A 16,790-nucleotide genomic window follows, 5' to 3' on the forward strand; every position below is an offset into this window, starting at 1 on the left:
TGAACTCTTAAAAGTCAGCGAGTTCTATTATTTATAAAATTAAACATTATTCTAACATTTCATTATTTATTTTAATTTATTTTTTTAAAGAATCACTGGTTTTTATTCCTTTGAACTTTATATGAAGATAAAAATATACAATTTTTTATACTTAGATTATATTACAACTTGATAGGTCTGAAATTTACTCTTTTCTTGCTTTTATAAAATATCAAAACAGCAATTATTTAGGAATTAACGCACAATTCACAACGGTTTCACTAGTTTATTCTGAATATTATCGATTCTACATAATGTCGATTGTCATTAGACGTGCAGTGACAGTAGCGTCGATATTTGCTGGTGTTGTGTGTACTTCTGTTGTAAATTTTTAAACATTTATAGATTAGGTAAAATTATTCATGTCGACATGGGCCCTAGAGCTGAAGATATTCTTAGTGGATTTCAAGTGTATCCTTTTCGATTACATTTTTCAGCATTTTATTTGTAAATTGAATGGAACCTTTCCATCTGTTGTTTTATTATGCTAACCTAAAACACTGTTGTATATGTATTTAAATAAGGAAATTTCAGCTACTTACTTTGTTTTCCTTTGTATGTTATTTATAAGTAGTTGATTAAAATTAAAACTGGATGAATTACACTAAATAATATCCTACTTATATTTATGTAATAATATTGTTTGTAGATGTAAGCATTTATTATTTTATTCTCGGTTCCGTTACTCGTTTAAATTTTCATCTGAACTATTTTCATATATTTTCATACATTTTGTATTTCATTCAAAATTTTTTATGTTAAAAATAAATGGCTTTAATGTATTTTTCATGAAAAGCCATTGATTTCATTTCAAATTCTTCATATTTCTAATCTCCAAACACGTTTTTATGCATAAAAGTCATTTTTGTGTCAAATTAAATCATTCATTTTTAATAATGTTAACAGCTAGAATTTTTCGCCTTCATTAAAAGTTAATGTTATCTATTTTAAGATTTGTTCTACTTAGTAAATAAAAATTATTTCACTTCTTTATTATTGCAATTTAACTACCTTTAGCCCCCATTTATGATTATTATGTACATAATCGTAATATATTATCTACTATTTATAAGATTAATTATTAAATATCTAAATTAAAATTTTTTATTGGCCTAATTAGTATATTATTCAAGTCTTCACTTATGCCACCAAAGGTTTTTTGCCAGAAGTGGTCCATAGACTGAGAAAAAGGGCTGCATGTATAAAGGGAAGCAACATATTTACCATGACTGCTTGTGATTACAGGGAAAAGACTTAGCTTCTTGCTGGAGGACCAGTGTTTTTAACTTTCTATATTAAAAATATGAAAACTTATCAGAGGTGTAGAACAGAGCTAGTGCTATTGACTTTAGCATGTCTAGAATTGAGCCCCCAACCGAAATCATGAAACATTTTGTTAATGTTAACACAATTTTTCAGTTTTTTCCCCTTTATTTTTGGTACAGCTCCCTTTATCTGAACAACTTCCAGATATCTTGAATAATCTTCTATTACAAGTCAATGACAAAAAAATAAAAATTTTGGATCATGGTTTTTGAGTTGAATAGGGATGACAGATTTACAGTGATTTAGCTATAAACATCCCCTTCATAAAATATTATCCATTCTTAAGTTTTCAGTTAGCTTCATCTGCTTTTTTAGGAAAGCCTGTACAATTAATGTTCTCACAGCATTACAAACATGTTGGCCTTTATAACAGACAGGTCTGTCATTTACACATTAAACAGGATGGGCATCAATACTAAACCCTATTGTAAGCTATCATAGATACATCATCTATATTTACATTCATCTTTTCTGAAAACATTGATAAATCAATTGCAGAACGTATTTTTGGTTATAAAAAATAAATCTTAATTGGATTATATAAATTAATATAATATACGATTAATAATCATGTAATTTGTATATCATAAGGAAATATATTTCCTAATTTTAATAAAGGACTCTACTATCCTGAAGGAAGGAATTTCTTCATACTGTTCTTTATGAACCACAGAGGGTTCAATAAAATTAATGATACACTTACATATGTTACTTACTACAGCCTCTTTGAGTAACACAGTCAAGAAGTAGCCAACTATTAATTGTTATTGAAATAATAATAATAATAAGTTACTGAAGTGATGTAGGCTGGTTTTGGCCTTTACAAACTGTCAAAAAACTAACATTACAACTCTGATGCCACCTGTAAAGCAAAGTAAACTTCTGATCAAATGAAATTACATTCAGAAATCCCAGTCAAAAACAGGCCCAGTAAGAATTTTCTGGCAACTCCCGAATTGATTTTGAAGAGAAGGAATATTTTTTTTGCTTTGAATAATGTAAAATGTAATGAGACATAGATGAATCACTATATTTGTGAGTCAAAGACAGGTTAAACTGGATGAAATTTACTGGGAAGCCTTATAATAGGCCAGATTTAATTTCTTTTTGTTTGGGCCATTGTAAAAAGCACTGGGAGGACATCAATTGCAGAGCAACAGCTAAATAGATGAGTTTATATGTAATTGGCCTCAATTTTTTTATGAAAAAGGGACCACAGTCTTACACTTTGGGAAAATGTTTAAACTTCAGGAAGATTACATAGAAAAGAAATAAATATGTTTTACATTTTTATTTTGTACTAATGTTAAAAACAAATATCTGGTTTATATTTGACTGACCTGGTTAAAAAAATAATTGTTTGAAAAAGATTAACATGCCTCCCTCGTCAATAATCCCATCTCTCAATTAAAATCAAGCTGTATTGTGTTATGTTAAACACCTTAATAAAGTGCTTGTCATCATTATTAAATATTTATTATGATTACTTCTATCCCCATTTGAGTTTTATACATGCATGGAACGCCTTCTAAAAGTCAGAAAAACTTTCAACACAAAATTGAGCTCTCAGTTATTTTTTTGTCTTATATATTGCGCCCATAAAGATGAATCATGTTGATCGATATTTAGTAAATTAAAAATGTTAATGTATCACTGAATTTTTGTTTATGAATTTGTAATCTTTGCTGAAGAATAGTCATTTATTCCAAAAAAATAAAATAAAAATAATACCGATCTGTATGAAGTCAGACTTGAAATGTTCTCGTATAGTTGAAAACAATAACTCAGCTTACAAGAAAGAGCCTTATTTTGCTTCTGTTGCCCATTTTTAATAAATTACTGAACTATTTTAAAAAAAAATCTTTCCATTAATTTATTTAGAGAACAATCAATACATTTTCTTTCATACAAAGAGTATACTGATGAATTTTTAATTAATATCAATCAAAAAATTTAAAAAAAAGATCCTGAATTTTGTTTATCTCTATTTAATGTGTATATAATATGTGTTCAAATAATTTTAATTTACATCTTCTGATTTTTCTGAATTGTTTTGTAGTTATATTTTTATATTTAATACCTTCTTTAATTTATTTTAATATTATTTATTGTGGGGATGTATTTTAAATAATTTTTTACTATTTTTACTTCCCTGGCATCATAGCTCTAGAGGTATGCCGTAAGAAGGAAAGAGTAGTAATAATCAGACAAAAATGAGATATGGTTTTTTTTTTGCATACTCATTTCATGATTCAGGGACCCCATAAAAACAAAAAGAAGTAAGTGGTAGGTAATGTTTCTATATACGTATTTTGGTATGTTTGAAGTTTAATATCTTTTGACAGGATAAATTGATTTTGATGAAATTTTGTACAGACTCGTGTATGTGGGCAATTTGTTGGTGAAATTTGAGGTCAATATCTCCACAGGGTGGAGCAGATGGTTTTTTATGGTCAATTTTCACAAAATTTTTCAAACATTACCCAAATTTATATTAAGTGCAGGATACTTTTCAAGAAGATGCCTGAAGAAAAAAGGCGATATGTAGTTATTCAGTCAGTCACTGTAGTTAAGTCAGTTAGTTGTTAGATGGCGCCACTGAAAGGAGAAAATAAATTAAAATTATAATCTATCTAACCTTTATCTATCTAACCTATTATCTAAACTTTATATAATAAATAAATATAATCTAACCAAACTTAACCTACGTTCACTAACTTTTATTAGCAAGCATAGCTTAAATTTGGTTAGATTATATGTATATATATATATATATTTAGTTCCTTATATAAAGTTAGATTATAATTTTAATTTATTTATTTTCTCCTTTCATTGGCACCATCTAACAACTACAGTGACTGACTGACTAACTACATATCGCCTTTTTTCTGCAGGCATCTTCTTGAAAAGTACCAAGTGCAGTACATGAATGCATGCGTTTTTTATCCCACCTTCCTGGAACCGCTGTACAGAGCATTGCGTCGGGACGGGTAGAGTAACGCCGTCAGGCGCCATTATGCGGAGTACCACACTGCACCAGGACGACCCCCACATGCTCGGGGGGGGCCTGGCACCTTCCGACGTCTTATTCCCTGGCGGGACTCTTGACAGGCGTGTAACTTGTCTAGTACCTTCTTCAAGAAGTTTTCTACTGCTGTCCCATTCGCTGGCTCTTTGTAACATGATTCCCCTCATATCCTCGGGACGGAACATGTCTTCCAGGCCCAAAGCGTCTAGGATCACCTCCAAACCTTGGACAGCAAAAATGGTTGTGATATGGAGTTTCCTCCTTGTTACAATCAAGTCATAGGTCCGCATAATCTAGCCCAAATCTGTGAAGGTATGACTTGTTACCTTAATGGCCCGCCAGGAACTGTGTTAAACCGTAGACTAGCGAGCCATGTGTTCTCCTATACCAACTTCTAATGTCGTCAGTAAGGTGATGGATCCAACGGCCCTTTGTCCCGTGGTCCCAGCGCACCTGCGAGACCTCAAGTAGCTCCTCTTCAATCTGCGATGATAGGCGTTTTTCTCCCCTTGTGGCGGGTCGCTGTTCCCAGAGCCTCCTCCTTCATTGTGTGACTAGATGTATTGGCATGACCCCCGCCAGGACCTCGGCCGCCTTCTTCGTACTCGAAGGAGGCGGCCGCGGCCTGGTGGAGACTTGTAGCAGAGTACGCTGCTATAATTCTCAAGTACCATTTTCTATGTACCGCTTCAAGCTTCCCTTTATATTTATTTTGTCAGGTCGGTCCATAGGTCGGCCCCGTAAAGCTTGATGGAATATGTGACTCCGGCCAGTAACTTCCTACGATACTGAGTCGGTCCTTCACTGTTTGGTAGGAGGGCAGCGATTAATCTCATTGTCCTCTCTGATTTGGCGGTTTCTATAGCATGAATGCCGAATTTCATTCTGGAATCGGCCCATATTTCTAAATGTTTGATTGCTGGCCTTGAATCGATCCTTCCATTCTTCAGCGTTAGTTTCAGTTTCGGTGTCCTCCTTGTTCTGGAGATTTCAACCGTCACATTCCTGTCTGGAGGGAGCGACAACCCCACCCTTATCATCCATATATTTATGCCGCGTATGCATCACTTATATTCTCAGTGCCGTCTCGCCGAGTGGTAGCCTGCAGTTAAATGCATTTCTCACGTCTAGGGTAACAAGAGCGGAAATACTCCGTCGCATACCTGGTCAATAGATCGTGGACCAGTGTAACATGGTTTAAATTTATTTGCACAATTTTCATTTCCGTGCAATTGTCGGGCCGGTCCTCCTCCGGCTCTCATTCGCAACATCTTTTCCGGCTCCTCTGAAGCCCGTGGCTACCACAGGAGAAACACCTGGACGACTCCTTACAGTCCGAGGCCCTGTGACTCTCGCCTCCACAGTTGAAGCATGTCCCCGACCCTAGCCGTGTGGCCGATCTTGAAACATCTAAAGCACCTCATAGGTTGCTTTGTGATATCCACACGATACGAAACTCTTCCTATCCTGACTCCGTTCTTCTATGCAATCGTCCCCGCTAGTGCCGCTGGCAGCCTGCATATTGCAACCTTGGTGTCACCTGTCCTGATGTTGCAGTGCAAATCTCTGTGGAGTTCCGGTCCAGATACCTCCCCGAGTCCTCTGTCTGAATATCGCACTCGAGATCTCGGATTCTCACTGCGGTAGTCTTAGTCCTAATGTACAGCCAACCGTCCTTTAAGGCGGTAGCGACCGCCTGCTTAAATGCACCTACATTACTTTTTTCTACCGTTACTTTAATTTCCATGCGGTCCGAATGAAAAGGATTTCCGCCTTGTCGGAGACCGCAACCTCAGATCTATCTGTTTTCATTGATCTGCATACGAGGTTGTTGGTTTAAGAACAAGCATATCCGTCTTATGCTTAGATTCAATATCGACTCGTTCCCCGAGGCAGATGGAGATCTGCCGCCCGGGACAGTCGCATAATAATTCTGCCCCGTCATCCTCCCGTTGCACTCAAAGATTTTACGAACATAGGTGACAGACTTAGTGCCGTAAATTTCTGCCTGTAAGGACCCAGCCATTGTTGCCTTTTATTTTCCAGAAGACGTTTACCGATACTTGGGCGAAGTCATTGTCAGCACCAGAGTCGACGTAGACCACATGGAAGGCGTTCCTTTTCGGGGCCCGTTCCCCGGTCTCTTCGCCCGCAATTTTCGCTTCCATAGCGGCTGTCAGTACATTCTGACAGTGATACTGACAATTGAAAAAAGCCACATTTTTATGTATTGCATATTTAAAAAAAAAATTTTTTTTATGTATTCCTAGACAAGTGAACCCCAAAAAATACTTTGGGGCAGTACTGGTCGTGGGGGAGCCAATAAAAGTTTAAAAATATTGATCTTTTTTAAATTTAAAAAAAAATTTTTGTTAATTTTCATTTATAGGAATAAATAACCAATGCCAGGAAGATGCTACGACTTTGCTATCGGTTTATTTTTATTTTGTAATTAATTACCTGTTTTGCAATGGTGCTCAAATCAAGGCTTTAATGATTTTCCTTGATCCACCAGGCAAATTCTTGAATAGTACCTTTATATATCTGTGGAGTATCATATATATTCATTTCTGATATTATCTGTATAATTTAATTTTAAGTATCAATCAGATAAAGGATTTTTTTAGAAATATTAATGTATTAGAATGATTCCTTTTAAAAAGCCTATTGCTTTTAGGATCAGTAAATTCAATGATGCTATTAAAGTTTGCTCTACATTGCCTCTCAAGCTATTCTAATCATCGTAGTTGGCTTTCCATTAACAATAATTGATGTATTCCATTGTTCAAGCCATTCTTATTAAAAATTCATTCTACATACAAGGGTGAGTAAAAAGTAGATAATATTGGTTTATTATCCGTTACCCTTCTAAGCTTCACTCCTCATTTAAGTAACAGTTAGAACTTGAAAATTGTAAAATTTGAACGTTTCAGTTTCAGAAGCTTTTTATTTGTATGTTCCAGTAAAAAAAAAAGACTTGTTACTATTGATGAAGTTTAAAACATATTGCCATCCAGATATCCTCTCCCCGTGAATCTCGTTGTTTACAAACATTGAAATATCATATTGAAATTTCTTTAATAAAATCTTTTTTTCTCTTGAAGGACAAATAAAAAACCCAATGATTTTTACTTTCTGCACTGCTGCACAAATAGTATCTATCTATTTATCCCAGCTCTTCACTCCCAATATACTATTTTCTTATTTTTTTTTACACAGTTTCCAGTCTCTCTCTTGTAGATATGTAGCGACCAATGACTGTCTTTTCTTATTTCAGTTATACTTGTTTAGAAATCATACATTATTACACCTCTCAGTTGAAATTGTATTTTCAACTTATTGAACAGTAGTGTATAGCTTGAATATGGGCTGGGCTGGTGTAGTGGTTAACTCGTCATCACAAATCAGCTGATTTTGAAGTCGAGATTTCTAAGCTTCTAATCCTTGTAAAGGCAATTACTTTTATACGGATTTGAATACTAGATAATGGATACCGTTGTTCTTTGGCGGTTAGGTTTCAATTAACCACACATCTCAGGAATGGTTCACCTGAGACTGTACAAGACTATATCTACATTCATACATATCATCCAGAGGCTAAACAGAAAAAATATAGAGATCATATCAGCATGAATAAGCTGTTGTAATAGCAAAAATATAATGAAAACTAAACTGTTCACTATAGTTTATAATTCTTCATTTTAATTAATCGTTCGGATCTTTTTGGAATTCCTCCCCAAAAAAACACTTTTTAACCAATCAGCCAAAAATCAATGTATTTTTAATATCCAATAAGAAGTAGGTGGGAATATGTATGTTTCAAAATAAAAAATAAAAATTGGTACTTTTTTGTTTCCTCCCCCCCACAGACCAGAAAAGTTTGGAAGTTTTTCACCTGGAGATAACTGAAAATAGCAAGAAATATTGATGTTCAATAATAACTAGTTTGGAGAAATAACCTAATAAACAAATATAACCGTTTATATTTATTTATTTTATAAATATAATCTTTCTTTTTCCTGTTTAGCCGCCGGTAATTACCTTTCAGATATTATTTCAGAGGTTGAATGAGAGTGATATGTATGAGTGTAAATGAAGTGTAGTCTTGTACAGTCTCAGTTTGACCATTCCTGAAATTTGAGGTTAATTGAAACACAACCACCAAAGAACACCGGTATCTACTATCTAGTATTCAGATCCGTGTAAAAATAACAGACTTTACTAGGATTTGAACGCTGGAACTCTCGACTTTCAAATCAGCTGATTTGGGAAGATGTGTTCACCACTAGACCAACCCGGTGGGTTTACAACCATTGTTTTGATGAGATCAAATGGCAGCATATAGCTAGCTCTATGTATTTTATAGTGATATGTTAATTTTTATGGTTTTACAAATCTATGAATTGTATAAAATCTGCTGTGAACCCGTGGTATGTTTTTGTATACTTTTTAGTTTTTATTTTATTTTCTTTAATAGATTTTGTAGAAATTGGATGAACTTAAGAGATGCAGATACAGGGCAGATTCTTTGGCAGGGTCATGAAGATTTGTAAGTGTTGCATTTGTTTACTTTAGTTTTATTTTTATAATTAGTTAAGCGTATTTGTGTTGGCAAATATAAAATATTTACAATGACAAAACTGAAAAACCTAAACAAACTTTATTATTTAATAAATAAAATCTACATTTATTTACTAGTTATCGACATAACTGCTTTCAACTTCAACACATATTTCATAGTGTTTCACCTTCTTCATTTCTTATTCAATAAATTCCACCACGAATGCCTTAAACCACGTAGTAACAACACTCTTCAATTCATCATTATCAACCCTTTATGATGCAACCCATTGTTTAAAGTAAACAAAAAGAAAATAATCACTAGAAACTAAATTCGGCATAGAAGCTGGAGGATTGAAGATTTTCCAACAATACTTTTCCTATCACTGTCTAATTTGGTATATGCAATCAGGCATTGTCACACAAAAATAAAATCCCATGTCGTTTACGATTTCCTTACTTTTTTTCATTTTTAGCTAAATTTGAGGTATAATATAATATTATTATTAAAATTACTACCATATCAAGAATAGTAGAAATAATGAAGATGGACCACTGAATGTAAAAATAGGAAGAGAAAAGATTACGGAGGTAGAAGAATTTTGCTATTTAGGAAGTAGAATTACTAAAGATGGATGAAGCAGGAGTGATTTAAAATACCGAATAGCAAAGCCTTCAGTAAGAAATATAATTTGTTTACATCAAAGATTAATTTAAACGTTAGGAAAAGATTTTTGAAAATATTTGTTTGGAGCGTAGCTTTATACGGAAGTGAAACTTGGACGATCGGAGTACCCGAAAAGAAAAGATTAGAAGCTTTTGAAGTGCGATGCTATAGGAAAATGTTAAAAATCAGACGGGTGGATAAAGTGACAAATGAAGAAGTGTTGTGTGACAAATCGATGAAGAAAGAAGCATTTGGAAAAATACAGTTAAAAGAAGAGACAGACTTATCGGCCACATATTAAGGCATCCTAGAATAGTCGCTTTAATATTGGTGGGACAGGTAGAAGGGAAAAATTGTACAGGCAGGCAACATTTGGAATATGTAAAACAAATTGTTAGGGATGTAGGATGTAGTGGATATACCGAAATGAAACGACTGGCACTAGATAGGGAATCTTGGAGAGCTGCATCAAACCAGTCAAATGACTGAAGACAAAAAAAGAATCATATTGAAGTTTATAAAATCATATCTGATATTATAAAATATTTTAGGAATTTAATTTTTAATATTGTGTAATTTTTGTTTTTTTTTCGTCTTTCTACATGAATTTGTCATTATGTAACACTGTTATTATTTTAATAATTCTTTTTATTATTTTAACAATATTCTTTTATGTTTACATATAAAAGTAGAATTAAATGAACTTATAAATGATAAAATTATTTGGATTTTTTTTGTAGACTTTATAAATAGTATTAATAAAGTGACACAACTCATTTTTAAAGAAAACTATATTTATTTAATGACTAGAGTAATTTAATTATATGGTAATTAAACTAAGCAGACATTTTTGTTAATTTTTCCATTCACATATTAAAATAAATATTCAAATTGTTCATCTTTAGCAGTTGATGCAGGCATCACCTTGTTTCTACTTGTTCAGTCCAACGTTTCTTTATGTTGCTGCGCTGATATTAATGGTGCTGTTTTCAATATTTTCTTTCAGTTCAACCAAAGTGTGTGGATTATTCTTGAAAGTGGTACTTTTTAGATGACCCTATAAATAAAAATCTGTTTGGGAGAGATCCGGGAGGCTCTGGAGGTCATAGCCTGCAAATTCACATAACTTCATAATCAAATTGAGAGTGTAGCTTGTAGTAATATCTTTCTATAGCTAGCATTTTCACTCTTTAGTTTTAAGCGAAGCTATGTAATTTGTAATAGTTTGTCGATAAATTTTACTGTTAATGTTTCTTTGAAAAAAATTGTTGTAGCCTTGTGAACAACCACGTCCAAAGTCCAGTCTATTGAGAAAGTGTCCTGAGTGACTTTCCTGTAAAACATAAAAATGACTGATAAATGTCATACCAACTGTTATCACATTACATTGATGTACAACCACGTTATTTTCAATTAGCTAGATTTCCTAATTCACAAAATCTAAATGCTAAACAACAAGTAATCAATTTATTTAGTACTGTCCTGTTAAGAAAATTACCCGTAAAAACACTCTGTCATTCAGGATAAAATCAAATGATTAAATTTCAAATCTGTCGAGTAAATTATGTTTTGTTAAATGCGGTTAAACAAGTTTTAATAAATGTTTACCGTTAGATCAAGTCAATTATGGCTCAAACAGAGGGAAATAAGCGTATAACAAACAAAGTAATTCACAGCGAAAAGACACATTATTGAAAAGTACGATAGAGGCAAAAGCATACACTTATGCCTGACCTGTGTCACAAGCAACTAAAAGCACCATTTACTACACTAGGAAATCAGAGAGGTTTATAGTGAAATTTTGACAAGAAGTGGTGAATAATAAGAAAGAACTAGAAGAAAATCTGGGGACTTCACAACAAAAATTATCTATGCTGGTGAAAAAAGTTAAAGCGAAAAGTAGGGATTGATTGATGATTTTTTTTTAATAAATATGTAATATTACAGATTATCCAAGAATTTTATGTTTGTCAATTATTCCAACCTTTCAAAAGTTACAAGTTAGTTAGTTATGGTAGTGAAACAAACCATCTGCGTTTTGTGGGGCCAAACTTGCTGTTCAAACTGATAAAAGAAATGGGATTTAAATGGAGGAGATTCCAAAATAAAAAAAAGATTTTAGTGTAAAGGCTAAGTAATGTTTTCTTACATTATACATATTTGGTGAAGATGAAAGTCTTAAGAATAGCCAGCCAGGAAAAGTATATTTTACTTGGATTAGACGTAAACTGATTGCAATTTTACATTTTAAAAATGTGTTAGCAATCTTTTGATGTTTTTGAAGTTGCAGACAACTTGAATACTGCTAATCATTGAATAATATTACTGTATAGGAAGAGAGGAAGGATTTGCCACTGGTGCCGAATCAGTATATTTATCTGGAACAAATAGTGGAGACTATCTTGAGTAACTGAATTATAACAACTGTGAGAAATGGTTGATGGAAAAATTGTTACCAAATATTCAGTTACCAAAAATTCAAATGATCAGTTGATCATTTTAATGGATAATGCCCTGTACAATTCCGTCTTGACAGAAAAAGTACCATCAAAAAACTCAATTAAATTAGAAATAATAAACTGGTTGCTAGGAAAAGGAGTACAGTGTGATTTATCAATGAGAGAGGAACAGTTCATTCATTTGGTATAGCTGCACAAACCAAACGGAAAAGTTTACAAAATCAATGCATATCTGTCTGGTTTGGATTATGAAGTTGTTAGACTATCTCCATATTTATGTGAACTTAATCCGATTGAATTGGCTTGGGCTAAAGTAAAATGCATTCTGAGAGAAAATAATTGTGGTGACTTATATCTGGATAATTTAAAGAAACTAATTAACATGGGCATCAAAACAGTAACTCTGAACGACTGGAAAAGTTACTGTTCTAAAGTAACAAAAGTGAAGGAAGAATACGAAGTGTGGCTATTAAATAACGAGACTAATCCTGCTACAGAAGAACTGCATATGCGCCAAATTCATATGACCGACAACTGTGTAGCATGAAGCCTTCACATTCAATTGTTGCCACTCCAGTTTCTGTAGACATATTAGTCTGGACGTGGCCTTCATTTGGATAACATCTGTTTTTTTTTTTGTTTTACCGAAAAAATGATTTGTTTTATTAGAGCAAAGAATTGTCGTGAAATTTTATATGAAAGTTGGAAAAACCGCTATTGAAACTTATCTTTTATTAACAAAAGTGTATGGCAATGAATGTTTATCATGTGCACGGCTTTTTGAGTGGTTTAAGCATTTCCAAGATGGTCGAGAAGGTGTTGAAGATGATGTTCACCCTGGTCGCCCTTCCACGTCAAAAATAGATAAAAATATTGAAAAAATTGGTAATCTGATTCGATCTGACCATCGGTTAACTATTCGTGTGATTTCTGAAACTGTAAGAATTGACAAAGAATGCTTAAGGCAAATCTTACGTAACAGTTTTAACATGCAAAAATGGTGCCTAAAATTCTCACAATCGAACAAAAAGAAGCTTGTGAAAATGTTTGTTGTGACACTTTTAATGCCATTGAAAATTACCCAGACTTCTTTGAAAGAGTGATAACAAATGATGAATCTTGGTTTTTCATTATGATCCAGAAACAAGGGTCAATCGTTGAACTTCTTTTTTTCTCCTGTTTAGCCTCCAGGAATCACCATCAGGTATTACTTACTTAAGAGGATGAATGAAGATGATATGTATGAGTGTAAGTGAAGTGTAGTCTTGTACAGTCTCAGGTCGACCATTCCTGAGATGTGAGGTTAATTGAAATCCAACCACCAAAGAACATCGGTATTCATGATCTAGTATTCAAATCCATATAAAAGTAACTACCTTTACTAGGTTTTGAACGTTAGAACTCTCGACCTTGAAATCAGCTGATTTGTGAAGACGTGTTCACCACTAGACTAACCCATGGATCATCAATCCATGCACAGAAGGCCCCAGTTTAACAGAGAGCTAAAAAAGCTTGAAGAGCAAATCAAAATTCGAAGCGATGATGATTGGTTTTTTTATATTCATGGGATTGTGTAGCTTCACTGGGTTCCTGAAGGTCAAACTATTAATCAACATTACTACCTTGAGGTCCTTGCTCAACACTGTAAAAAAATAAGAAAAAAAAGACCTGAAATGTGGAAGAACAAGTCATGGGTTCTTCATCAGAACAATTCAGTGGCTCACATTGCATAGTCTGTCAAGTCGTTTCTAGCCAAGTATAACATCCCAGTGTTAGACCATCCACCTTATTCGCCTGACCTGGCACCATGTGACTTTTATCTGTTCCCCAAGATCAAATCTACATTAAAAGGAACAAGATTTCAGATCGTTGAAGCTGTGAAAGAAAAAGCGACATGCGTCATGAAAGAGCTCACAGAAGAGGGCTTCCAGCATTGTTCAAACAATGGGAAATTCACATGAAGCGTTGTAGCGTTAGAGGAGGGGTGTGTATTGAAGGGATAATAACTAAATATGTATAAATTTAAAGTAAAATATTTTACAAAATTAGTCTCGTTAATAGCCACACTTTGTACTAGACTAACGATTGAATTGTTTCAGGTATCATTGATAAGTTTATTATATAAACTGTCATTGATAAATTTAGTAGTTGTAGTAGCAGGCAGCCTGTGTTTTGGTAGGACGAGTGTCACTACTTATTGAATGTCATAATAGTACTGCTCTCTCTTGCACAGCACATTCCTTACAGAGGTACACTTACAATTCCAATACAATAAAATCTGTATTTACTTTTAATTGGTTACAGTATTATTTTGATCGTACATTGTAGAATGTGATTTCTTATTTGATACATTTTCATTGTCTTATTGAGCTAATTGCAATGTAGTATAGAAGCAAATTCTAGCCTTTTTGTATTTTGTTGTTAGGTAAATTTAGTAGATTTAATTATTACTTGCTCAAAATATTCAGGCATGTTATAAATATTTTGAGGCAGTAATGTATACTGTTAAAATATTCATTTATTTTATTGCATTAATAAATCCAAGAATGATACTCAGATTGCAGATTGTATTATAATGTACAATATAGTTATAGTACAATACAGTATAGTTAATGTATAATGTACAACAAAGATGGACCACTGAATGTGAAAATAGGAGGAGAAAAGATTATGGAGGTAGAAGAATTTTGTTATTTGGGAAGTAGAATTACTAAAGATGGACGAAGCAGGAGCGATATAAAATGCCGAATAGCACAAGTGAAACGAGCCTTCAGTAAGAAATATAATTTGTTTACATCAAAAATTAATTTAAATGTCAGGAAAAGATTTTTGAAAGTGTATGTTTGGAGCGTTGCTTCATATGGAAGTGAAACTTGGACGATCGGAGTATCTGAGAAGAAAAGATTAGAAGCTTTTGAAATGCGGTGCTATAGGAGAATGTTAAAAATCAGGCGGGTGGATAATGTGACAAATGAAGAAGAGTATTGCGGCAAGTAGATGAAGAAAGAAGCGTTTGGAAAAATATAGTTAAAAGAAGAGACAGACTTATAGGCCACATACTAAGGCATCCTAGAATAGTCGCTTTAATATTGGTGGGACAGGTAGAAGGGAAAAATTGTACAGGCAGGCAACATTTGGAATATGTAAAACAAATTGTTAGGGATGTAGGATGTAGTGGATATACCGAAATGAAACGACTGGCACTAGATAGGGAATCTTGGAGAGCTGCATCAAACCAGTCAAATGACTGAAGACAAAAAAAAAATTATAATGTCAATATCACTTTATGTAATTTGTCATACAATTTTACTTAATTTTAGTGTCTATAATGTTAGGTCATTCAGAGTTAATAAAAATTAAATTAAAAAGTCTTTTGTTTTTTTTAAATTTTATAATACATTATTTTATTAATTTTATTTCAGATCAGTTCCAGACAAGGAGCATGAGGCAAGAGTGCCTAAAAAGATTTTAAAATGCCGAGCAGTATCGCGAGAAATAAACTTTTCTTCTGTTGAAGCTATGGAGAAATTTAGATTGCAACAAAAAGTATTATTCAAGGTATACCAATTTTTATTTAATTTGGTTATTTTATTAATACTACTACATCACCTTCTTTTCAGTTCATGAGAGTGATGGCTCGTGTATAGGCACTGTGGAACTGCAGCACTATTGCTGTAATATATTAAATGTTATCGATAACATTTAATATAATAAGTCTTTCTTTCTTTATATTTGTACAATATACAATCCTTAAGTTTAATGTCAGTAGCCATCCCCCAGTTTATGAAAAATATATAAAATTCTTTGTATGGAACTGTGTGCTTCACAGTTCCAGCGGTGTGTTGTTTGGCTGTTGTGCACATGCGCACATAGGAAGCTGCACGCGATGTTGCGAGGGAGAGAGAGCACGCTCGCTCTCGCAGAGCCGGCCCTGGCAGGTTGGTGGAAGGTTGTTTTTTTTTTTTCATTTCACGTGTGTCCGGAACGTTCCTTTTTCTAGTTTAGTCAGTGGAAGAAATTCGAAAGCATTTATTTGTTTTTTTCAGTAGCGATCAGAAGATGGCGGAAAGCAAGGCTCTTTGATCACTAAATCTGTCCAAAAACATGCTGGTAGGGCGAAAGAGAAGGTAATTAGTAAAAAATAATGTATTGTTTCTGTGTACATAGAAATTTAAATTAAGCACCGTCGGACTATAGTGTTTTTAAGCGGAGATTTTATTAAGTTATTCTCTAATAATATTAAAAAATATTATCTGTATTGACATTTTATTATTTATTCAGTTAAACCAAATACAATTTAAGCACATTGTGCTTAAAAACTGTGTACTGTAATCTTAATGTGATAAAGTGTAGAATTACATTATTATCCTGCTTCCGTCTATTCTATTGGATTTTTTTTTTGGTTCTTTTATTTTACAAAAAACTTTAACTGTGATTTTGTAAAGGCTGAAAAAAAATTTTCTGGAGCAGCATTAAAAAGGCATATGATTGAATTCGTACACTAACTGTGCTAGAGATCCAATGAAATTGGTGAAAATTATAGAATTAACTAACAAACACACAGTCCAAGGTTAAATTTAGAGGGGAGATGTCTGAACCCTTCCTGATAAAGACTAAATTGAGATGGACTTTCCCCATTGCTATTCACTATTACACTGGACTACGTAATTAAAATTTGGCAAAAGGAAAATCCCATTAAAACAATAATAGG

General features: G+C 33.3%; 1 protein-coding gene across 1 annotated transcript in view; it reads left to right on the plus strand.

Moving 5' to 3' along the window:
• The first annotated feature begins 298 nt into the window (after positions 1-298).
• The window catches only part of PrBP (Prenyl-binding protein), a 28,239-nt gene continuing 11,747 nt past the window's right edge, over positions 299-16,790 (plus strand). Inside the window, exons 1-3 of the mRNA XM_075353932.1 lie at positions 299-450; positions 8,880-8,942; positions 15,502-15,637. Coding sequence (XP_075210047.1) covers positions 410-450; positions 8,880-8,942; positions 15,502-15,637 — 240 coding nt within the window. The 5' untranslated portion in view covers positions 299-409. The remainder of the gene's footprint in view (positions 451-8,879; positions 8,943-15,501; positions 15,638-16,790) is intronic.

The sequence above is a fragment of the Lycorma delicatula genome, chromosome 1 (assembly GCF_047948215.1).
Source record: "Lycorma delicatula isolate Av1 chromosome 1, ASM4794821v1, whole genome shotgun sequence".
In the NCBI taxonomy this organism is placed as follows: domain Eukaryota; kingdom Metazoa; phylum Arthropoda; class Insecta; order Hemiptera; family Fulgoridae; genus Lycorma; species Lycorma delicatula.